We start from the raw sequence: 26,026 nt of genomic DNA, 5'->3' as shown, positions 1-26,026 counted from the left end.
TGATAATTTCATTAAATACAATTTTGTGAGGGTTTGAATACAGTGTAAGAATTCAGTGTAAAATGGGTTATGGGTTATACTTACATAGCGCTTTTCTACCTTCAAGGTACTCAAAGTTTCCACATTCACCCATTCGCCCACACATTCACACACTGATGGCGGGAGCTGCCATGCAAGGCCATAACCACGACCCATCAGGAGCAAGGGTGAAGTGTCTTGCTCAAGGACACAACGGCCACTCTCCCAACTCCGCCACGCCGTCCCCGTTCCAAAGTGTTGTAAGCCTTGTGATGCGTTCCAGTTTTACTGGGAAGTTGGAACTTCCGAGTTTCTACAAGCTTCAGTAATAGCCGTTATCACTTCGGACTGTTTTTTGTCCCACTAAAAGTCCTATGTACATATAAGATGTTTTGTTGAAGGTATGGTAATATCGCTGCAGTGTAAATTAACCTTTTTCACGTAGGACTACATCGCTAACAATGGCGTCCACTGTTTGAAGAGTCAAATAATTGTCCAAAAGTTTTTTACATTCAGTTAAGGCAAACGCATTAATAGCTTTGGTGGATGTAGCCATCTTGATGTGCGACGTCGTAACTGGAACTGGAACTGGAATTACTTTATTTGGTGGAGCAGCTGTGCCAGCAACTTGAGGGTTCCATGTTCAATTCTCGCTTCCGTCATCCTAGTCACTGCAGTTGTGTTCTTGGGCAAAACACTTTACCCAACTGCTCCCAGTGCCAACCACACTGGTTTAAATGTAACTTAAATATATAAAAAATGGGTTTTACAATTTAAAGTGTGTTGAGTCTCGAGAGAGAAATAGTGCTGTGTAAATATAATTTACTTTACATTCACTTAAAAAGTATCCATCCATCCATTTTCTACCGCTTGTCTCTTTGGGGTTGCGGGGGGGTGCTGGAGCCTATCTCAGCTGCATTCGGGCGGAAGGCAGGGTACACCCTGGACAAGTCGCCACCTCATCGCAGGGCCAACACAGACAGACAACAGTCACACTCACATTCACACACTAGAGCCAATGTTTTAGTCTTGCCAATAAACCTAAAAAAGTAATTAAAAATAATTAGTTATTCGTTACTTTATCAAACATTTAATTGAATTACTAACATAATTACTCTTTTAAACATGTAATTAGTTACTGGGGAAAGTAATTAATGGATTACTTAAAAAAATTCAACTTGAAATATCTGGCATATGCTGTTGAGAGACGTTTCATGAGAGCAGAGTGTGTGTGTGCCTTTAAAAAGCGGTGCCTTTTGCCAAGTGACTCAGAGCAGCATTTTAGCAGTTTTGCAAACACATTCCCAGCTACGACTTCCACCTTCCGAGGTAAATGGAACGCATCGTTATATCCCGCCCTCTTTCAGCTTTTAACACAATATGACGTAAACTACGCCCACACGTAACACACAAGCATTAGCTTTGTTTGTGTGTGGTCAGTTAATGGCAGCGCTTTTGCAAAGTTTTGCTACTAATGTCGGCTATCATTGAATGTATGTTCAATCACAGGGGTGCCCAAACTTTTTGCCTCCAAGGGACAAAGTGAAAATGTGCCGCGGGCCAAACACAGCATTTTAAACATACAGCAGAACCATGAGTGAAGTGTTTAGACCTACACCAACATATATGAGGGAGTGGAAAACCACTCATATAATAGATGGCAATTAGGTAGCCTTGTGCACATTCCATCAAAATATGGAATTTGTATTGAATTTGGAAAACCACCATTTTAAATTTGGCAGGCCAAATTTGGCCCCCGGGTCCCACTTTGGGCACCCTTGTTCTATCGTGAAAACATGAATTCAAATTGTTAGTTGCTTTTCTTGGCCTACTTTTGAGTATGTGTATGCGCTCCCTTACAGTGGTGAGTGACACCCTAAACACCAGGGGCCGTACTTATCAAGCTTCTTAGAGTGCCATTTTACACTTAAGTCCTGAGAATTTGCGAAATTTAGTCCTACTCTCAAACTTAAGAATAAAAGCTTTTTATCAATGTTCTTAAGTCTAAGAATCACTCCTACTCTCCACGATATTTAAGAGACCTTCAGAGGTGTCTTAAGTGGTTAGGAGTTGCCAGCAGGGGATGGCACTGAGGCGAGAGAGACGTGCGCGAACGTTCAGGGAACGGAACAATGTTTTGTTTTTTTTTTATGACGAGCAGCTGATCAAACGGTATCGTTTAGACAGAGCGGATATTATTTTTGTCACAGATTTAATACTTTTCGATTCCTTGTTGATTTCTGCATGTGTCTGCAGTGGGCTAGTATATATAGAGCTACCCACACCAGTTTCAAATTAGTTGCCTAATTAATGAATTGGAAAGAAAATGTTATGACAGTAGCGTATGTGTGTGGCCGTGAGGTGAGTGACGTCAGTGAGTGTGTGGGCGATATAAGAGAGGGAGCGGTAGCGTGAGTGCCGGAGGGAACTAGTTTGTTTTGTATTATTTTGTAGTTTATTGTCAAAATATACACTCCCATTGTCCACTTAAATATTTCCAAGATATTTCTTTATTCTTAGACAACGGATTCCCTTCCGTGATTGGTCATTTCTATGGACACAGAAATGACGTCACCTAAAATTCCGTTTACGGCACATAGTAATGTCGTAATTCAGCTCTGAGTGTGACACTTAAGATTCAGTCCTACACTTCGCTGAAAGTGTGAGTAAGACGCTTGATGACTAACTTTTAAGTGCAGCTTTCAGCGAAGAATTTATTTACTCTTAAGTCAACTCTTAGCAGACTTCTTAGGAGTAATTCTAAGAAGCTTGATAAGTACGGCCCCAGATGAGCAGTTTTTATTCACTATAAAAGCAGTGTCAAACTCATTTTTATTAGAGATGTCCGATAATATCGGCCTGCCGATATTATCGGCCGATAAATGCTTTAAAATGTAATATCGAAAATTATCGGTATCGTATTTTTTTATTGTCTGTATCGTTTTTTTTTTTTGGTTTTTTTTATTAAATCAACATAAAAAACACAAGCTAAACTTACAATTAGTACACCAACCCAAAAAACCTCCCTCCCCCATTTACACTCATTCGCACAAAAAGGGTTGTTTCTTTCTGTTATTAATATTCTGGTTCCTACATTATATATCAATATATAACAATACAGTCTGCAAGGGATACAGTCCGTAAGCACACATGATTGTGCGTGCTGCTGGTCCACTAATAGTACTAACCTTTAACAGTTAATTTTACTCATTTTCATTAATTACTAGTTTCTATGTAACTGTTTTTATATTGTTTTACTTTCTTTTTTATTCAAGAAAATGTTTTTAATTTATTTATCTTATTTTATTGTATTAATCTTATTTACCATACCTGGTTGCCCAAATTAGGCATAATAATGTGTTAATTCCACGACTGTATATATCGGTATCGGTTGATATCGGTATCGGTAATTAGGAGTTGGACAATATGGGAATATTGGATATCGGCAAAAAGCCATTATCGGACATCCCTAATTTTTATTGGGGGCCACATCGTAATACAAGCTGCCCTCAAAGGGCCACACACTGTATAACAATGAGTATATATATGGAAACAAATATATAATAGCCTTGTTACAGAATTTGCAAAGGAAACTGCTTTTGATTATTGTATTTTTTACAGATTGATGGATAACTTACTTTGATATCGTAAGTCAAGATGGCAAGACGATATTTAAGTACCGTATTTTTCGGATTATAAATCGCAGTTTTTTTCATAGTTTGGCCGTGGGTGCGACATATACTCCGGAGCGACTTATGTGTGAAATTATTAACACATTACCGTAAAATATCAAATAATATTATTTATCTCATTCGCGTAAGAGACAAAGCAAATGGCAGCAATCGTCACACACACGTCAGCAATCGTCACTCACACGTCAACCAATAAGAATTTGGCGGGGGAGGGTCATGGCAGAAGTGCATTGTGGGTCATGGAATGCTAACTGCTATATGCTACTGCCGTAGCTATTAAAATGGATCACATCAACATTGGCGGTAACTTATAAAAACTGAGAAGGACTGAACAAAAATGGCACAGAAAAGGAAATCATATACTGCAGATTACAAGCTGGACGTAGTGAAATATGCAGCAGAGAACGGCAATCGAGCAGCAGAAAGAAAGGACATACCAGAGGCGACACCGGGGAGGAAGATTTCCTCAGATTTAGCGATCGGGAGTGACAGATTGTTTGGTAAACGTATAGCATGTTCTATATGTTATAGTTATTTGAATGACTCTTGCCATGATGTGTTGCGTTAACATACCAGGCACGTTCTCAGTTGGTTATTTGTGCGTCATATGGCGTACACTTATTCAGCCTGTTGTTCACTATTCTTTATTTATTTTGAATTGCCTTTCAAATGTCTATTTTTGGTGTTGGATTTTATCAAATAAATGTCCCCCAAAAATGCAACTTATACTCCAGTGCGACGTATATATGTTTTTTTCCTTCTTTATTGTGCATTTTCGGCCGGTGCGACGTATACTCCGGAGTGACTTATAATCCGAAAAATATGGTATTTATTTTTGATAACCATAAAAATGCTTCCAAACCCAGATAATATCAAAGGGTAGATCATAATGCAATTGCTTTTGAACAAAAGTTTTGTCAAAATTAAAAGAACAAATCATTTTAGCCAGAAAGTGTTATTATTTCCAGCCTTTCACAGGTTACATAAATGACGTGTTGGGCCACATAAATTGATTTGATGTTGCTCTGAGTCACTTGGCAAAAGACACCGCCAAATATGGCAGTGGGCCGCTTTAGAATTATGTGGTGTGCCACATTTTAAATTTTGATAATACAATAAAACTATATGGGGGACCACATAAAATGATTTGACGGGCAACAACATTAGAAAGATGTGGCTGGCCACATAAATGACGTGACAGACCACATAAAATGATATGGCGGGCCAATTTAAAATTATTTGACGGGACAAATTAAAAAGATGTGGCTGGCCACATAAGATGACATGGCGGGCCAGATTTAAATTACTTGTCAGGCCAAATTAAAAAGATGTGGCTGGCCACATAAATTATGTGGCGCACCACATAAAATCACATGGCGGGCCACCTTAAAATGAAGTGGAGGGCCACATAGATTGATGTGGAGGGCCACATACATTAATGTGGTGGGCCGCATTAGAATTCTGTGTTGTGCCACATTTAAATTGTGGGATGGGCCACTTAATTTGAAGTAACAGTCCACAAAAAAATTATGTAGCGGCGCACAATAAAATTATATGGCGGACCACATAAAATTATTTGGCAGGCCACATTAAAAGATGTGGCTGGCCACATAAATGACATGGCGGGCGACAGAAAATGTCATGTGGTGGGCCGCATTAGAATTATGTGGTGTGCCACAATAGAATTATAGAACAGGCCACTTAAATTGAAGTAGCGGTCCACAATAAAATTATGTGGCGGGCCACATTTAAATGAATTGGCTGACCACATAAATGACGTTGTGGGCCGCATTATATTTATGTGGTGTGCCACATTAAAATTATGGGACCAGCCACTTTAAATTATGTAGCTGGACAGATTGGGCCTTCGGGTGAGTTTGACAACTGTGCACTACAATGAGTAATTATGAATTTAAAAAACTATCCAGCACCCCCCGCAACCCAGAGAGGGACAAGCGGTAGAAAAATGGATGGATGGATATGATATATATATATATATATATATATATATATATATATATATATATATATATATATATATATATATATATATATATATATATATATATATATATATATATATATATATATATATATATATATATTCTCTTAAACCAATAATGGTAACATAAGCTAGCCGGTGGTGATTGTGTTGTATTTTTTTGCTTTAAAAATATGTTACTTCGAGCAAGTTGCAAACATAAATGGGTTATACTTGTATAGCGCTTTTCTACCTTCAAGGTACTCAAAGCGCTTTGACAGTATTTCCACATTCACCCATTCACACACACACACACTGATGGCGGGAGCTGCCATGCAAGGCGCTAACCAGCAGCCATCAGGAGCAAGGGTGAAGTGTCTTGCCCAAGGACACAACGGACGTGACTAGGATGGTAGAAGGTGGGGATTGAACCCCAGTAACCAGCAACCCTCCGATTGCTGGCACGGCCACTCTACCAACTTCGCCACGCCGCATAATAATAATGCATGAAAAGTGTATTATTTTGGGCCCCATCAAGCTGTCATATCACATTGTAAAAAAAAAAAAGTCTACAAAAAAGACAAAAAGCCTCATAGAAGCCATTCAATAACAAGCCTGCACTCTCTCTAATAATGGGAAAACAGAGGGTTTTTTCCTGAAGAGAAACACTGGCCTCCTGTGGTGATATAGGTTTTTGCTTATTATATTTCCATCATGAGAGGTGTAATGAACACATTAATAAATAACCAATTTATTTATGTTTTATGTTTAGCCGTAGAAATAGTGTTTCTAGAGCACTGCTTACCCAGTAACGAGTAAACCGATCTCTGTTCTGCTTTCCAGCACCCGGAAGTGAGTCGTCGCAAGTAGTGAGGTCAGTCGTCGCAGGTAGTGACGTCACAGTCCCCGTGTAGCGCGAAAACCAGAATTAGTCTAAACTTCAAGTGCGCAACGATAATATTTAGTAACTCCATAAAGGTACGTGAATTCATGTGGCATGCATTTAGTTACAAATGAGAGACGTTATTGTTCTTACTTTGTAAGTGCAGTTCGTAGCTAGCCTAATGCCAGCCTAACATATACATTTGTTGTTAGCTAGCTTACCGAGTTGGGAGCAGTTAGGAATGTTAGCTTCATTGGAAGTATACCTTCATGTTCAATGAGTCAATAATTGACTACACTATGTACATAAAACGTCCGCGTTGACGTCCTAACTAAAATAATGACGTCGTTGTCTGTGCATGTTATTGTTTTATCATTTTGAACCCCTCACTTTGGCAGAAATAATGCTAGCTGGAATGTGGTTCGTATAAAACCCACATATAATGACTTCTTAAGTGTGTCAAATTTTAAAGATTCTTTAATTAACGTGAAACCATTAATACCAGACAGGCCTTGTGAAGACAGTTCCAGTGATACAAGTATCATTTTCCTGTGGTAAATAGTAAGAAACGTATGGATTTTCAAAACTAGTCAAAATGCACAAATTTCTGGTCAACGTGTTAATACTAAGCCAATGGGGCTCAATATTTTAGGTATGACTTTTTTGTTACAAATGTCATAACTTTCTTAATATTTACACCATTTTAAAAAGGTTGGTTGCTCTTCTCAGTGGCCTTGTGGCTGGAGTGTCCGCCCTGAGATCGGTAGGTCGTGAGTTCAAACCCCGGCCGAGTCATACCAAAGACTATAAAAATGGGACCCATTACCTCCCTGCTTGGCACTCAGCATCAAGGGCTGGAATTGGGGGTTAAATCACTAAAATGATTCCCGAGTACGGCCACCGCTGCTGCTCACTGCTCCCCTCACCTCCCAGGGGGTGGAACAAGGGGATGGGTCAAATGCAGAGGGTAATTTCACCACACCTAGTGTGTGTGTGTGACTATAAGTAGTACTTTAACTTTTAACTTTAATAATTGGTATTATCTCTGTTATGCTGATGAGATCCCGCCCCAAGTACAGGAGTTCAGGTACATTGGGGTTTTGTTCATGTGTGAGGGAAGAGCGGATCCTGAGATTGACAGGCGGATCGATGCGGTGTCACCTGTGATGCGGACTCTGCATCAGTTAGTTGTGGTGCCGATTGAGCTAAACCAAAAGGCAAAACTCTCAATTTACTGGTGTATCTATGTTCCTATCCTCACCAAAGGTCACAAGCTTTGGGTTTTGACCGAAAGGACAAGCTTGCGGATACAATTGGCTAAAATTAGCTTCCTCCGTAGGGTGGCAGGGCTCTCCCTTTGATTTAGGGTGAAGCTCTGTCATCCGGGTGGGCCTCGGAATAAAGTCGCTGCTTCTTTACACCGCGAGGAGCTAGATAAGGTGTCTCGGGCATTTGTTTGGGATGCGTCCCCAGATGCCTTCCTGGTCCTACTGGTCGGACGTGCCCTGAACTATCCCATGTTAGCTCTTTCCCAGCTGGCATGGGATTGCCTCCGACCATGGGAGGAGCTTATCTGCTCATGCTGCTGCCCCAGCGACCCGACCCGGGATAGGCAAAAGAAGATGGATTGAGGGTATGATTAGAAAGCTTGCTAAACAAAGAAACAAAGAGGTTTCACACTTACGGTGTATTTTTGAATGATAACATTTCTGAAATTCGGACTCGACTTGTGAGTCACATCACAAGCGACAAGACAATCGACGGGTCCAAAAAATCTGTGTGCGAGTCGATCAGTTTAAAAGATTTTTGGCAGACCCACAGATCTTGAATTTAACCCGTCTAATTTTTTCATTTCAGAAAAACCGTCATTTATTAATGCATTTTAGGCAACACGAAGTCAGGCACATGCGCACTAGCGTCGTTTGGCTTGACAATCATGGCGGACAAACTACACAGACTTTGCTCCGGATATTTCCCCTCGGAGTAAACAGAGCCAAGCGCTTGGTTTAACGTCATTTTTCTCTCGCGTTTAAGAGCGCAGTGCCGTTATATGGCAACGGGTGTGAACAATATTGGAGACAGACGCACTTATCCCCACACTAAATGTATACAGCGAAGGAGAACAATTATTTGATGTTGCTTTTATTTTCTCTACAGCGTCCATAAGCTGCTGTGACTGAGAGGTAATGACGTGAGGAAACATGCAGCAGGCGATGTGTTGTAAATGTTGTCACAACTTGTTTATAAAGTCTTTAGTTTGTTTACTGGGATGCTCACTCCTTTATTTAACTGCTAACTTTATCACTGTTCAAATAACATCAATACTAGCTCAAATGTTTTGTCATCTCATCGAATTGAACGCAGGGTGTAAAGATTGTGTATTCGATGTGAGAGGTGTCACTCCTGGGTTTTTTTTTGTTGGCCAAACTGTTGAACTGAACCATTAGGGGCCGATGGAGAAGAACAAAGCTTGTTTATTAGACTTCATCCTCATTAGCCAAAGTGCTTTGTGTTTTATTTTGATATCAAAAGTTGTTTTTTTTACATTACTTGTTTTTTTTATTTATCTGACACAGCATTTTGTTAATGTTTTATTGTGTATAGTTAATTCCTATACGACATGTTTCTGCTCAAACTCTTAATGGATCTGTCCCTATAGAGCATCTACATGTACATATAAATGTACATAACTTAAAACAATAAATAAATAATAATTAAAAAAAACTCTCTATCAAAATGTAAATATAGAGATAAAGGCATCATGTAATGACAAAAAGCTGACACGTTGATATTATTAAAGAATTTTAAAAAACTAATTTGTTATCTATAGCCTTTTTATTAGACATTACAAATGACATGATTATATTACGTTCACACCCCAAGACTGCGTTATTATGATTTCAATATTGATAACAATAATCTTAATTATTATTTTGGCCATAATTGGCAGCCCTAGATCTCATACATAAACACTGTTTTTATCTATATGGACAAAAACTGCAGTTACGTCTTATGGCCATCAGGTGCCATCTTTCAAAATTCAAACACATGTCATGTTTAGATGTCCCAAAATGTGAGACGGTACACATTTTGCATTTATTACAGCAACTCCTAGTGGTCTTAGCAGTTTCCACCACATTTGCAGGAATTCGATTTTGATTCCTATTTAATGGTTCTGTTTCTTTCCAGGCAGCAAAAATGTCCAAAATAGACAAGATGAGCATCCTCGGGGTGCGAAGCTTCGGGATTGAGGACAAAGACAAACAAGTGATCGCCTTCGTCACACCTCTCACGGTCCTTGTCGGACCCAACGGAGCTGGCAAAACGGTACACAAACTGTTTACAGCAAGTGTCTCTAATCACCGCTCTGTGACCAATAACATTCAGATGTAATAGAAAAATCAGTAGACCCACCCTGTTTAATTGTATTTTTATGACTGCAAACTATGTAATTTCTGTATTTTAATAACAAAATACACCAAAGGGGAAATAGTTGGCAATACACAACAAGACAAACTTTGTTAACATGCCTTCTCATGGGTGCTGCGTAAATGACCCTCCCAGAATATTGAGACTGGAAAGCACAATTCAACCTAAATTATGAAAGCAGCCATTTAAAGTATGGCTTTGTCGCTTCCAGAGATGCTAATTCCCTTGTGTGGTGTGTGCGAGGAAAGGTTTGTTGTTTCGTAATTATGGATTCTACTAGGGATGGTAAGCACCATTTCTTTTACTGAATCGAGTTCTTACGAGTCACTCACTCAAGTAAATCGGGTTCTTGATTCATTTGTCATAGACACATTCACAGAATATCGCACAGTTCCAGTTTAAAAGCTTGCAATCTTGTGGCAGTGTTTTTCATGCAAAGTCTGTGATCCGTACCAGTGGTCCTCAAACTTTTTTCACCAAGTACCACCTCAGAAAATACTTGCCTCTCCAAGTACCACCATAATGACCCATGTTAAAATACAGCAGCATAGTAGGCGTAAGTATTCATTAAAAACAAGGCAGATGTTTTATTTAACAAGTATATTTATTATTTTTGTCCACTCTAACATTACACACAATTTGAACAGTAACACTGTTTTTGAAATGAGGAAAATTAAACCCGGTAATCAAGTGATTATTTAGCATAACGTGTGTTAAACTCAATGCCACATCATTTAACGTGGCCCGCAAGTACTTTTTATTTTTCCCCGTCATATAAATTTATTGTGGCCTGCCATATCATTCTAATGTAGCCCGCCACATCATTTATGTGGTCTGCCATATAATTTTATTGTGACCTACCACATAATTTTTTGCTACTTCAATTTAAGTCGACCGTCCCATAATTTTAATGCGACACATCACGTCATTTTATGTGGTCCGCCACATCATTTAACGTGGTCCGTCACACCATTTATACTGACCCTCTGTGTCATTTTAGGGTGGCCCGCCATATCATTTTATGTCTTCCGCTATGTCATTTATGTAGGCAGCCACATCTTTTTAATTCTGGCCCGCTAAATCATTTTATGTGGCCCACGTCATTTATGTGGCTTTCAAAAGAGTGGAATTATGTTCTTTTGATTTTGACAGAAAATGTTGCACATGCAATTGCATATGTTCTACTCTTTAATATTATCTGATGTTCCAAGCATTTTTATTTATTTTTTTGGTTATCAAAAATAAACACTTAACTATTGGCTTGTCATCTTGACTTGAGATTTCAAAGCAAGTTCTCCATCAATCTGTAAAAAATATGATAATCAAAAACAGTTACCTTTGCAAGTTCTGTAACAGGGCTATTATGTGTTTAATATATATTCGCTGTAGCCCTTTGAGAGCAGCCATAATTGCGACGTGGCCCCCAGTAAAAATGAGTTTGACACCCGTGCACTAGATGGACCCAGTGTACCATTGGTATACATATGACAGTTTGAGAATCACTGATCAATCCAAACTAAGGCTGGTTAAAATAATTGATTATAGATCAATATTATTGCAATTTGGCAATAGCATCATCATATTGATTACTACCTCCCCTGCCCCTAGATAGCAGCAGTGTCACACTGACTTTGCTAACGTTAGCTGCCAACAACATGCCGTCTGGGGCAAAATAAAAAAGTGAGAAACTTGCTAGCACAGGGGTCGGCAACCCGCGGCTCCGGAGCCGCATGCAGCTCTTTGATCACTTTGATGCGGCTCAGCTTGTCACGGCCAGGGCGCATTGGAATGCGCCCTCATCCTTGCGCTCTGCTTGTCAAACCTCGGGACACGCCCACGGCCGCGCACATCCAGGGACGCGCCGCGCGCGTCTCCTCCTGCAGCAGCCACCAGCTGCAATCATTCACCGGCAATCGGCGCCGGGATATAGTCTTCTGTACCGTAAGCCGACACAAGCTTTATGCTCTCTCTCTCTCTCTACGTGTCTAGCTCCGCGTTTCATTGTTTTTCCTTGTGCTTCCAGCGTCTGCCCGTGTTCATGGTAAGGCAAGCTGTGCGTCTCGTCACACGTCTGACTTACACCATACACACTCTTGGATTTTGTTACACACAATTCTATAGTTTATTAATATTGTTTATTTTATATATATATATATATATATATATATATATATATATATATATATATATATATATATATATATATATATATATATATATATATATATATATATATATATATATTTTTTTTTTTTTTTTGTACTATATATACATATATATATATATATATATATATATATATTTTTTTTTTTTTTTTTTTTTAAACTATATATATAATAAATCATTGAACATTACTGCCCTCTGGTCTGGTGTCTGAGCCGTCATCTCCCTCTGCAAACCATAACACAGCTGTTGAAAATAATTAATGAGTATTTAAATAAAATGTATTTGATTTTAGATAATTCATTTTCAAAATGTAATTCTATTAAGATTATTATGGCGATCTTATAAAATGTGTTAACATATTTTTGTCGCTCTTGATACACGTCACAACCTCCATGTGCGACACCTGCCAGTGTGTGGTTACTTCAACTTTTCGACCCCAGGTAGGCTTACTATGGAGAATTCAAAGAAAAGAAAAGTGTCTGAAGAAAACAGAACGTTCAATGCTACGTGGGCAGATGCATTTGCTTTCACTGCTGACGAGACTGGTTTACCCGTGTGCTTAATATGCAATAAGAAACTCGCTAACAACAAAAAGTCAAATGTCGCAAGGCATTTTCAAAATAAACACGCAGCATTTGCTCAAAAATATCCGGATGGAGATGAGAGAAAAAAAGCTGTTTCTGAACTGACACGGAAGGCTGATTTGAGCAAAAATCACTTCAAGAAGTGAATGAAGTCTGCAAATACAAGTACATATGCTAGTTTTGTTGCAGCTCAGGAAATAGTAAGGCACGGGAAGCCGTTTACAGATGGAGAATATTTAAAAGAATCTTTCATTAAGATTTCAGAACATCTATTCACGGACTTTAAAAACAAGAGTGAAATTGTGCAGAAAATCAAGGATATGGCTCTCTCTGCAAAGACTGTCAAAGACAGAACCATAAAAATGGCAGAAGACATCACCAGACAGCAAATTAAAGACATCAATTTAGCTGTTGCCTACTCAATTGCCTGTGATGAATCTAAAGACAAAGGTGATATTGAACAAATAGCGCTGTTCTGCCGGTATGTAAATTCTGCTGGGCCACAGGAAGAAATGATTGAGTTGATACCACTAAAAGGCCAAACACGGGGGGAAGACGTCTGTGAGGCTGTCTTAAATTGTTTAAGAGCCAAAGGAATAAACACCGCCCACCTGGTGTCAGTGGCTACAGACGGGGCACCAAGTATGACGGGAGCGCACAAGGGCTTTGTGGCTTTACTGCAGAAGTCGCTGGACAGAAAGTTGCTGACTTTTCACTGCATCCTGCACCAAGAGGCTCTGTGTGCTCAAACATTTCCTCCGGAATGTACAGACGTAATGAATGTTGTCATTCAGATTGTCAATAAAATAATAGCGAAAGGTTTAAATCACCGTCAGTTTCGTTCGTTACTGGACGAGCTGGAAAGCAATTATTCTGATCTCCTGTTGCACAACAAAGTCCGGTGGCTGTCCAGAGGCGAGGTGCTGAAACGCTTTGCCGCGTGTCTGGAAGAGGTGAAAACCTTTCTGGGCAGCAGAGGGCTCACCTATCCTGTGTTGGAACAGCCAGCGTGGCAGGAAAAGCTACACTTCATGGTCGACATAACAGCGCACCTGACCACGCTAAACACAGCTCTTCAAGGGAAAGGACACACAGCCCTGCACATGCTGGAGGAGGTTTTGGCATTCGAGCGCAAGTTGACAGTGCTTGCCAAAGGTTTACAAAAAGGTACACTGTCACACTTCCCCAGTTTGAGTGAGTTGAAAAAAGCTCACATTGTAAATTTAGAGTATTTGCATTCTGCAGTCATTGCAATGCAAACATCGTTTGGAAAACGATTCAGAGTTCAGAGAGGAAAAAAACACATTATCCTTCCCTGTCACTCCCCTCAGCCTCGATCCATCCCTGTTAAATATGACAGCAGTTCCAGGTGTGAGTCCACCTGATCTTGAGATGGAACTGGCTGACATAGCCGACAAAGACATGTGGGTGTCCAAGTTAAAGCGCATGACAGCGTACCTTGAAGATATTTCACGCCAGAAGGCCATTCTTGCTCAGAATCACAATTGGTGTGATATTGAAAACCTCCCCAAACCAGACAAACTTCTGTTCGAAACTTGGAACGCTATGCCCGACTTCTATGTGAACGTGAAGAAGTATGCACTTGGAGTCCTGTCAATCTTTGGATCCACATATGTATGTGAGCAGGTGTTCTCCAACATGAACTTTATTAAAAACAAACATCGCACACGCCTCACAGATGAGAGCTTACAATCCTGTGTGAAGATGAAGGTGACGTCATACAGCCCTGATGTGGAGACGCTGTGCGCTGTTGTTCAGGAAGAGAAATCCCATTGACCAAGTATGATAAATATTTTAATTTCCTATAATTTTGCATATATTCAACATTTTTAATTGTTCAGTGAAATAGACATTTTATTATTCAGGTTGGCAGCTGACTGCACGGCGCCAGTAGAAGGATGACGGCACAGAGAGAGAGGAAGGCATTTTTTGTTCTCTGCCAGTGGATCATTTAAGTTCGGACTTAAATAGACATTAAAGTATTTTACTTAACCTTCAACCCGACGTCTTTTTCTGAGTTAAAAACGTTTTGTTGCATGCAGAAATGATATTTCATTTTCTCTGCAGTCCTTCATTGATTTCATAAATGTAACCCATAATAGTTTGTTTCTATATAGCACAAAGCAAACAAAAATTATATACAGTGTTATTTAATTTAAAATTTCAAAAAAGTTTTGCGGCTCCCATTGTTTTCTTTAATTTGTGAAACGGGTCAAAATGGCTCTTTGAGTGAAAAAGGTTGCCGACCCCTGTGCTAGCATATTATCACCAGATTCTCCGCGAACCATGAAGATATTAAATAATAGAAGCCATCGCAACTTTTGTTGCCAAAGATTCACAGCCGCATTTGCCAGCTTCAAGCGGCTCGTGTTTAAAGTGAACCATAGAACGGCAGCTGAAAGGTAATTTTGTCTACGTCTTCATCTACCTGCACATATCAGTGTCATGAAGTGCCCCAGAAAAAGCGACCGAGCGCACACATCTGGCCTTCACAATGAGATTCAATACATAAAGGGTTCATCCTGTCTGATTGTGCTAATAAATTAAGAGTCCCAGAAGAATAGCTTACTTATTTATTGTTATTATTTTGCTTTTTAAGTTTTTCCTGTATGCAATTTGTACTAATGGAATTTTGCAATACAAGTACACTTTCACTTGCAATTCCTTCATTTTAAAATTGCAATGTTGAGACTTTTAAGAAATGTTATACTGTCCAAAGTTGTTGAGACATTTTCAGTATTTGGGTGTAGATTGAATCAAATCATGATTAATCAATTCAGAACCTTATAATTCGAAATCGAATCTATTTGGGGAGATGGCAATGATACCTAGTCCAGTTCCACGTGCAGGGAGACCCCATAACTGTTGCTTTTTCCACAGGTCTAATACATTTATACAAAGGCAGTGAGACTAACAGTCTCCTTTTTAATAGGGCTAGCGGTAGCAGGAGTGAGAAAGTAAACAAGTTAACTGAAATGAGTGTACCCACGATTCAGGAAAAACTCAAGTTTTGAACAACTCATTCATTGGCTCGCACATTACTACTATCCATAACTTTCTACAGTTGCATTGAAGACTACTGTATAGACAACCAGCAATCCACTTGTCTGCAAATCTACATTAAAGTATGTATAGACTAGAGTGTTTCCACAAAGTATCTTTACATGTTTTAAAAATGTAGTACAAAATATTCCAATTTGTAATAATTTCCACAGTTTTGTAATTTGATTTTGTAATAAATGTGTTAAGTTTCAAAGAGACTTGATGGACTCTTGGGGGACAGCGTGGCGAAGTTGGTAGAGTGGCCGTGCCATCAATCGGAAGGTTGCTGGTTACTGGGGTTCAATCCCCACCTTCTACCATCCTAGTCACGTCCGTTGTGTCCTTGGGCAAGACACTTCACCCTTGCTCCTGATGGCTGCCGGTTAGCGCCTTGCATGGCAGCTCCCGCCATCAGTGTGTGAATGTGTGTGTGAATGGGTGAATGTGGAAATACTGTCAAAACGCTTTGAGTACCTTGAAGGTAGAAAAACGCTATACAAGTACAACCCATTTATCATTATCATTTATGGACACTTATTTTTCAGACTATTATTGAGTGCCTTAAATACGCAACTTCAGGAGAACTTCCCCCAGGTTCTAAGGGTGGTGCTTTCGTCCATGATCCAAAGGTAAATAGTCACGACTACACTAAACCAAAAACATAGTTGCGTCAGACTTAGTGAATATTTTACTTAGACAATGTTTGCGCGGGTCTAAAGTTATATGTCATTCCAGGACGCCCACGAGACGGATGTGCGAGCTCAGATCAAACTTTTATTCTCTGATGTCAACGGAGAAAAAATCACCATCCAACGCTCCATGTCCTGCACCCAGAAAGCCAAAAACTACTCCTTTAAAAGCCTTGAACAGGTTATTACGAGAATGAAGTAAGTTTTCAACGGTCTCTCTTAACTCTTTGAGTTTTGAACTAATTTCTTAAAATCTCCACTCATGCATTCATGCAGGGATGGGGAGAGGGTAAGCATGTCGAATAAATGTGCTGACATGGACCGGGAGATGATTTCTGCACTCGGTGTATCAAAGCCTGTGTTGAATCATGTCATATTCTGCCACCAAGAGGAGTCTAACTGGCCACTTAGTGAGGGCAAGGCGCTTAAAGAGAAATTTGATTCCATCTTTGCTGCAACAAAGTAAATCCAACTCTTTCTCTTCTCTCTTTTTTATTTATTTATTTGTATTGACGCCTAACACTACCAGTAAATGTGTATTACTCTTGCACTCTCAAACAGGTACATCAAAGCTCTGGACACGATGCGTCAGCTGCGCCTCAAACAGAGCAACACGGTGAGAGAGTGTCAGGTGGAGTTACGCTTCCTGAAGCAGAACAAGGAGAAAGCCCAGCAGATTCGAGAGATTATCGCCAACAAGGAGGCTCAGTTGATGGCTTCTAAGGACAACATCCAGATGATAGAGAACCAGATTGATCCCCTGGAAGTGTGCAGTTTGTTTTCTGTCTGACATTTTAACACTAGAGAATCAGGCACAAATGTATTCAGTTTTTTATTTGGATTTTCAGAATCGACTGACAGACTTTGACTTGAAACTGGGCAAGGTGATGAAGCTGGACAACGACATCAAGGCTTTGGACAGCAGAAAGAAACAAATGGAGGAGGACAACAAGGAGCTGAAGGAAACAATGGAGCAGGTGGAAGATGCTGAATAATTTGCTCAATAAACGTGGAATTTATTGTCCATATCCACAATTGATGTTGTACTAAAAGCACAGCTGAGCGGGCAGAATAAGGTTGATCGATTGATTGCATTTGCAATTTAATCGCAACATGATAAAAAGTGGTTTATTCACTGTAAAGGCTGCGGTTTGACTGGTCTTGTGACGAGCGGGCCAACCAAGCAGGCAGGGAGTGAATAACCCTGCCATGTTTTGTGTAGTTAAATATCCGAGTTTGTTTTGTGAAAAGAAGAAATATATGTTGAGGTCACGATCAAAGCGGCGTTGAAAACCACCATAAAAAGCTGCGACGGCAAGCTCTCTATGCTGCTGAGGAGCACACACACAACCAGTGTTGCCAAATTAGCGGCTTTCTTGCTAAATCTGGTGTCTTTCCATCTCTTAGCGACTTTTTTCCTCAAAGGCAACTGGCGACAAATCGAGATACTTTTTTGGATCCTTTGGAGATGTGAAAGCATGTATCACTCTGCAGTGAATATCCTCAATGAGCAGCGGGTGCTGCCGTTAGCCCCTTGTCATAGGCGGTCAGTAGCCTCGCGCAGCAGTCTGAGCAGAGAGGAGACCCACTCCCCTCTTTGTCCAGACTGCAAATGAAATGTGCATGTGCAAAGCTTCTGCTGTTTCCGACTTTGTCTGCAGAGTGAGCTATAAATGTCAATGTTTGCCAAATATCAATCCCGTCGTTCATATTACTTAGCCAGTCAGTAGGACCGGTTCGTTCGTGAATGTCACAACCTTCCAGTCTTTTGAGGAAATCTGATGCTCTTAATATTTATAAATACATATCAATATTGATTTAAATTTAAAACATTTGGAATCAACAGTAAAAAGTTCATTTGCAAATTTGATAAATTTAGCATTTTTAAAAACTCACTTTTTAATCTCTCCCATTGTTATTTCTTTCTCCTCAGCGTCCTTTGCAATCAATTATGCAAATGAGGTGATGATGTCATCTAACAACTTCTAGTGACTGTGGACAGCCAATAGCTACTATAAGCTGTTGTACTTGAATCTTGTGTCACCAGGCTGAATTCAATCTGTAAATCCCGCCCCCACTCTGCGCACCTCGTTGATAGTCCCTTCCAGTCTCCTCCTCTCTGGAAGTGCACATAATCGCGCACAAGAACTGTATAAGTACACACGCATAGGTTGTTGACAGTTTAAAGTTGCATCGAAGGATCCCCTAGTTCGTAATTTGTTGCAGAAAATCGGTATCTGTAACACGTCACCATGCAAAAGGTTACACACAAAATATAGGAAAATAGAACATTAGATTACATTAGGTTTATAATTGTATTATTTAGAAGAAAAACTATATAATAAATTTGATATTGTTTATTAATGTACAGATGATTTATTGTTTTTTTGTTGAAAAATAGGTAAGAAAATGTTTTCACAAATAAAATCGCAATATTGAGAAATAATTTGGCCAATAAATTGTTTTCAAAATCGTTCTGCCTTAGTTCCCAAGACGGGTGAAGTTAGCGCGTCAAATGGCAATAACTCACTGCAAAGTTGCTGCGAGCGTTTTTATTAGGCTGCTTTCATCCACAACATAGCATAGCATGTACAACTTTACAAAACGGTGGGTAGCCTTCTTAACGAGTAGTTAAATGCTCCAGTTAACAACTGTATTACATTAATTGCAGAGATTGATGTCGTTGGCGGTTGCATGGTCTACAAAAGCAAATAACCCCCAGGGGCACCAATTAGCACCGGCTCCAAAAACATTTACATTAACGGTGTGGCTGTAGGCAACCTCGTCGAAGTATCATGAATAGTCAGCAGCTTGTGTGTAACACATGCCGTATTGTTGTTCACAATGAACTCGATAAAGGTGTGGCAATAATTGATTTAAGAATTGTCCCATGATTAATGTCTACGAAGACATTAGGAATGATTTTTGCATGCTTTGTGACAGCGCCGCTTTGTGTTGGTTTGCAGGTGTTTCTGGGTTCAACCGAGCAGCTGCAAGAGCTTTACCAGAACCACCAGAGAACAGTGAGGGAGAAGGAGCGAAGGCTGACTGACTGTCAGAAGGAACTGGAGCGAGCCGGCAGGGAGTGTCAGAGACTCAACCGGGCCAAGGCCGACCTCCTGGTGGAACAAGGTGCGCAGTCACACCCACATAGGAAGTTGATTTGCCATTTTTGTGCATAGGAATAAAAACGGACAAAAGATCCCGTTTCATCTTGTCCTTCCAGGGCGTCTCCAGCTTGAGGCTGACCGCCACACCCAAAACATCAAGAACCGTGACACTCAGGTGAGAGCGAGACGGTCATTTCTTGCTTAAAACAGGCTTTACTAAGGAACAACATCACATGTATTGTTGCCATGGCTATCTTGGATCTCCTACACTGGTGGTGTGTAATATTGGTAGACTAACACTGACCTATCAAGCTGTGTGCAGTGCGTATCTTATTTGATCAATGATGCACATTAGTGCTTCATTAGCTTCATGTACATGTCCATCAGTCAGACTATACATAAATGTGAATAAAAAGTAACGTATGCTTCACAGATGTAGGGGGAACCCTTGAGGAAAAGTTTCTAAATGTTATTTGAATTGCAGGTCCGCTTGTTGTCGTCACAACTGGAGGTGGAAGGCTATGACCGGCCACCCTTTACGGCTCTACAGTTGGAGAGCTTTCATCGTCACGCCACACAGAGACTAGAGCAGGAAAAAGAGGCAGTGGCTCTGGTTACGGTAAGAATTAGTCAGTCATACCCAGTGTTGGGACTAACGCGTTACAAAGTAGTTACAAAGTGTGTTAGTGTCGTAGTTCTGATTCTTCTTGTGTCACAAACCGGAGAAGAGAGACCTGCGCTCTGTGTGTGTGTCTGAGTGTGGGGAGAGAGAGGAGGGGGGCGGGGGCGTGTCTGATCACGGCGGACCTGCAGTCGAGTTTGTTAACATGGAGATATTTTCACTACTTTTCTTTTGTCGAGCACAAAGAAAATAACATTTTAGTTAAATGTAAATTGTGCTTTGGATCAAAGATCCCATCTACTGCCCAAAACAGCAATTCAAATCTGCTGAAACAAGCTACATAAGCAACATGCTTCGACGAAGCTAGTAAAGAGAGACAGAGACTCCGATGCCACATCACCTCCACCACCACTTAAGGATTAACTCTGCCTCTGCTCATCATTCAGCACTGAAGGTACACACTCTGTCAAGCAATGTTCCCTCTAATTGTTCATGTGTGAGCAAACGCAAAAACTCCCTGAGCATTCAGTGGAGCCCATGTGAGCAACATCAGATGTGCACACTGTGGCTACACCAGCAGCACACCTGTCCCAAACCTGACTAAATAACAACTTCGATCTCCATCCATCCATCCATTTTTTACCGCTTGTCCCTTTCGGGGTCGCTGGAGCCTATCTCAGCTGCATTCGGGCGGAAGACGGGGTACACCCTGGACAAGTTCCCACCTCATCGCAGGGCCAACACAGATAGACAGACAACATTCTCTTATTATTATAATCAAATGACAGCAGTCATTTCCTTTTCTAATATAAGTGTTTAGGCCCACTTACAATGACAATAATAACAAATATGTTAGGATCCGCTGCTCGGATCACAGTTTGTTTACAGTTTAGTGTCACGTGTGTTTTGTTTCTGTTGCCATGACGGCAGATTTTGCTCACCTGCCTCTGGTTAGCGTTTCGGGACGCGCACCTGTTGCCCGAGCGCTAATCAGAGGGCTATTTAGTCTTCGCCCGGGCAGCACTCTGCCTGGCTTCCTAATTTGCTTTCACGCAACAGCTAACGACCACCTTGTTTCCTGCTAGCTCTCATGCTATATATTATTTTGCTTGCTAGCTCCCACGCTAGTCGTTTTTGTTTTTTTCCCTGATATGATTTATTTGTGGAAATAAATCATTTTTCCTACCTGCAAGCTGTGTCCGAGCCCGTCTGCATCCTTGGGAGAACACCTCGCACCTCGATGCGACCCGGTCGCTACAAAATATTGTTTTTCATGAACTGTGTACTTGTATTGTTTGTCTGGGTGGAGGTCCTGCTTTGGAAATAGTTTGTACCCCTTTCAGACATTGCATTTAGTTCCCATTAAAACATTCACATGTTGCACAATGAGATGTAAGCAGGGGTTCATGTGTACATTCCTGCAACTTCCTGTTTGTAAAAAATATATTTTTATGAGTATTTATTTAATATACTAATAGCATTTCATGATTAATATTTATAAATTAAGATTCCTAATAAATGACACTAGAATAAGCACACATTTGATTGCTAAATCATAGTGTAACGACCTGGAATGACACTTTATGTGTGGTGTTGGAGTTGTCCGACTTTTTGTGTGGCTGTAAACGCATCACTGGCTAAGTGCCATATGTGCATGTGTTGGCGCAAGTGAGAAAGAGCGAGCGGCTGCTGTTGATATAACAAAGTTGCTTTTGGTCTGGTTTGTACTGCAGAAAATGACCACTTTTGCTAGATATCATTTTTTTTACTAATGTTTTGGTGATGTGTTTATGGCCGACAATAAAGAGTTTTGCTCAGTAAAGTGATGGATGGAATTCATGTCCTCAAAGCGTCTCGACAGACGTTACAATATTTGAACAATGATGACGAAAACTGTTTTCTCTGTCGTGTCCGTGTCGTGTCGAAAATTGTTATGCGCTTATTTTTTTATTTGATTTTGTGCGTGGCATAGATTTGCCGTGCGCAGAGGACGCTTGAGCAGTGCGCAATTGCACAGGCGCGCACCTTAGAGGGAACGTTGCTGTCAATTCTCTTATATACTCTTTCATCCTAGACTTCTAGAGTGTTTGACTATCACATCACTCTAAATGTATAGACTATAACGTTCACAAACATAAAGAGGGATGCTAGTGGGCCAGGCCAACCTTTCCTTATCTCTAAACCAGGGGTCACCAACGCGGTGCCCGCGGGCACCAGGTCGCCCGAAAGGACCAGATGAGTCGCCCGCGGGCCTGTTCTAAAAATAAATAAATAAATAAATTTAAAAAAAAAAAAAAAAAAAAAAAAGGTTTTATTTTTTTAATTAAATCTACATAGAAAAAACACAATATACACTTTCAATCAGTGCATCAACCCAAACAACCTCCCCCATGCACACTCATCCACACCCACTCACACAAAAGGGGTTATTTCTTTCTGCTACCAATTTTCTGGTTCCCACAACATAGACAACACATCTGCAAGGGACACAGTCCCTGAAGCACACATGATTGTATAGGCTGCTGGTCCACTAACATTTTCATTAATTACTATTTTTTATGTAATTATTTTTATATTGTTTTACTTTCTTTTTTATCCAAGAAAATGTTTTTTATTTATTTATCTTATTTTATTTTATTTTTAAAAAAAGGGCCTTATCTTCAACAGACCAGGTTGTCAATGAAATTAGATTTGTTTAAAGGGTTTTTTAAACCAGGCCCAGTCCAGATAATGTCCAAGTCGGACTCAGCAGCACACACCTTCATTCATGTACACAGAAAAAAATTAGGGAACACAACAGATTGCATATAATTTATAAACAAAATTACATTTTCAAAATAAGCATTTATGTACAGTCCAGATTATGTCCAGGTCACTCAAATTAGGGAACACAACAACAGATATCATATAATCTATAAACATAATTATACTTTCAAAATAAGCCTTTGAGAACTTCTCATCTTTTTTTTAATGTTTTTTGGCATCATTATCGTTTTCAACCATGTAACTTTCTAAAGTTAGAAAATACTGAATAAATGTTTTAAAGAAAGTAATACTAAGTGAATATCTGTTTTTGGCCTTAAAAATAAACATTTTACCGAGTACTATAATTAAATTGACTAAATCATGATTGTCAATTAACTCTCCTAAAATAACAGAAACCACATTAAGCTTCATAAACAAACCAATCCTTAAACACATTTTTTCAACTTCCACCCAAAACAAAGACACAATATGACAATACCAAAACAAATGCAGGGTGGATTCAGGCTCCTGACAACAAAATCGGCAATCATCTGACTGTCATATTCCATAATTTTAACATTTTCCCTGTGGGTAAGAAGTTATAAATCATTTTAATTTGAAAATAACGATTTTGCACATCGATAGTGGTTTTATAGATTAGTTTGAATATGGCATCCCATGGCAACAGGCAGTCAAAAAAGTCCTCCCATTTTCCATTTGTGTTGTATGAGGCAGCCTTCAAAGATTTCTTTATTAAATAAAAATTATATATTTTTCTATTTATTTTAGTTCCTTTTTGCCAACTAGAATTTCTTATTAGAGGTTTACAAACTAATAATTTAGTAGTTCCATAATTAATTATTTGTTTCCATCTTTTCCCAATTACTCCAGTTAGTTGATAAAATTAAAAGCTTGAGCAAGCATCACCATACATAGCTCTAAATTCATCATACTTCATAATTTTACCATTCTCATTGATAATATCATTGACAAAAATGATTCCTCTTTCAAACATATTTTTCCAAAAGAAAGGCTTTCCATCTATTACAATATTAGAGTTCATCCATATTAACTGCTGCAAAATATCGTCTCTTTTTTCTGGCACATAAAATTGAAAACACCACTATGAGTGGATTGTTTCCTTTATGAACCCCGCCATGTTTCCCAGCAGACTCTCTGGGAGGGGATCACTTGTAAAAAAGGATACAATTTCTTTTGATACGGTACATGTTTTTTGTCCAACAGGACATTTGTGTACCACTCAATGTTTAAATACATCTTTGGAAAAATTGATGCTTTTAAAGACAGACACATAGCTTCAAGGTTGAGAAGTTTCAGGCCCGCATATTCATACCTTTCTTTTAATCTTTTCTGGTTTGCCGTTCCAGACAAAATCGAAGACCCTCCGCTCATAAATCTTAAAAAAGTTTTGTGATGGAGCTGGTAATGACAAAAACAAATAAATAAATTGAGGAATAATTAACGAGTTGGCAATAGACATTTTACCATACAAGGTTAGGGATTTCCCTTTCCATAATTGCATAATTTTGTCCAGCTTTCTTAGTCGATTATCATAATTTACTGAGCCTAGATCTTCCAGATTTTCTGGGACAACAACACCAAGTATGTTAACTGGTCCATCTGTCCACAAAACAGGCACTTTGCATTCCATTCGAAAGGACGTTCCCTTTGGATTTCCGATCCTTAACATTTTACATTTATCATAATTAAGCTTAAGGCCAGATTGCTGTGAAAATATGTCCAAAAGATTAAGAAGGTTCCGCAAACAATGAGGAAAAATCTTATCTTTGTGAATCAGCCTTTTCTGACATGAACTTCACCAAGAACAGACACAGAACACGCCTCACTGATGCACATCTGCAAGACTCACTCAGAGTTGCAGTGTCAAGTTACACACCAGAGTACAACACACTAGTTAACAGCATGCAATGCCAGGCTTCCCACTAACTGACAAAGAAACAGATAACAGATTTGGTGTCCAGTTCAAAGTGTGACATGATTTAAAAATTTGAGAGTTTACTTTTGTATTTTACATAAGTTATTATTTGTACAAACATGGTGCAAAGTAATTCATGATTTGTTAAAAAATGTTAGTGGCTAGCTAGTTAAAATGGGATATTGTGATTTCACAAGACTGTCTTAGAAGTGATCATTTGAAAATGTTCAATTTGAAAAATGTGCACTTAGAGAAAATATAAAAATAAAGTGTTGCATATTGATATTTATCTGTTTCTATATATATTTATTGTGAGAAATCATTAAGATGATCAGTGTTTCCACAAAGATAAATATCATTAATTATTAATAATAACAGAGTTAAAGGTAAATTGAGCAAATTGGCTATTTCTGGCAATTTATTTAAGTGTGTATCAAACTGGTAGCCCTTCGCATTAATCAGTACCCAAGAAGTAGCCCTTGGTTTCAAAAAGGTTGGTGACCCCTGCTCTAAACTAAAACTGGGGAAATGTGTAGAGTGTTCTGAGCTTCAGACATGATTTTGTGTCAGAATTCTTTGAGGAAAAAATGCCTGGTTAGGCTTTGTGTATGTAGTGTGTGCCTTCCTTGCTTTACAGCTATGGTGTTATTATGCTGTTTGTTACTTATGTATGTTATGTTGCAGCTATTTAAAATAGTTTTGTCAATTTGTTCTGGCCAGAAACAAATTGGCCTTTGTAACATATCTTTGTCTTTGTGTGTTGTATGTAGACCACATTGCTTAGCAGAGTTCAGTGATGCAAATGCATGTCAAGTTGATCAACACATTGTATTATTCTGCAGTGCAATAACAGTACTGAAATGAAGGCTAAAAGGCATTAATGGGAGCTTTAAAAAAAAAGAAGTAACTAAATAGTTACTTTTCAAAATAACGCATTACTTTTTGGTGTAAGTAACTGAGTTAGTAACTGAGTTACTTTTGAAATGAAGTAACTATAACTAGTTACTGGTTTTCAGTAACTAACCCAACACTGGTCATACCATACTCACAAGGAAATACGATTAGAATACATGAGTCTTTTGTTGGT

General features: G+C 39.3%; 1 protein-coding gene across 3 annotated transcripts in view; it reads left to right on the top strand.

The window, feature by feature from the left end:
* Positions 1-6,519: 6,519 nt before the first annotated feature.
* rad50 (RAD50 homolog, double strand break repair protein) overlaps positions 6,520-26,026 on the top strand; it is a 44,996-nt gene continuing 25,489 nt past the window's right edge. The window contains exons 1-11 of one of the 3 annotated variants that reach the window (XM_062048781.1): positions 6,552-6,669; positions 8,732-8,757; positions 9,764-9,901; positions 16,362-16,445; positions 16,552-16,703; positions 16,782-16,967; positions 17,067-17,271; positions 17,354-17,482; positions 19,472-19,637; positions 19,732-19,790; positions 20,100-20,234. In XM_062048781.1, the coding sequence (XP_061904765.1) occupies positions 9,773-9,901; positions 16,362-16,445; positions 16,552-16,703; positions 16,782-16,967; positions 17,067-17,271; positions 17,354-17,482; positions 19,472-19,637; positions 19,732-19,790; positions 20,100-20,234 (1,245 nt within the window). In that variant the 5' untranslated portion in view covers positions 6,552-6,669; positions 8,732-8,757; positions 9,764-9,772. Of the gene's footprint in view, positions 6,670-8,731; positions 8,758-9,763; positions 9,902-16,361; positions 16,446-16,551; positions 16,704-16,781; positions 16,968-17,066; positions 17,272-17,353; positions 17,483-19,471; positions 19,638-19,731; positions 19,791-20,099; positions 20,235-26,026 lie in introns of all 3 variants that reach the window. The other 2 variants (XM_062048780.1, XM_062048782.1) reach the window with 2 other exon arrangements.

This window comes from Entelurus aequoreus, linkage group LG05 (assembly GCF_033978785.1).
Source record: "Entelurus aequoreus isolate RoL-2023_Sb linkage group LG05, RoL_Eaeq_v1.1, whole genome shotgun sequence".
Taxonomy (NCBI): Eukaryota; Metazoa; Chordata; class Actinopteri; order Syngnathiformes; family Syngnathidae; genus Entelurus; species Entelurus aequoreus.
This window is presented reverse-complemented; position numbering and strand designations above follow the sequence as displayed.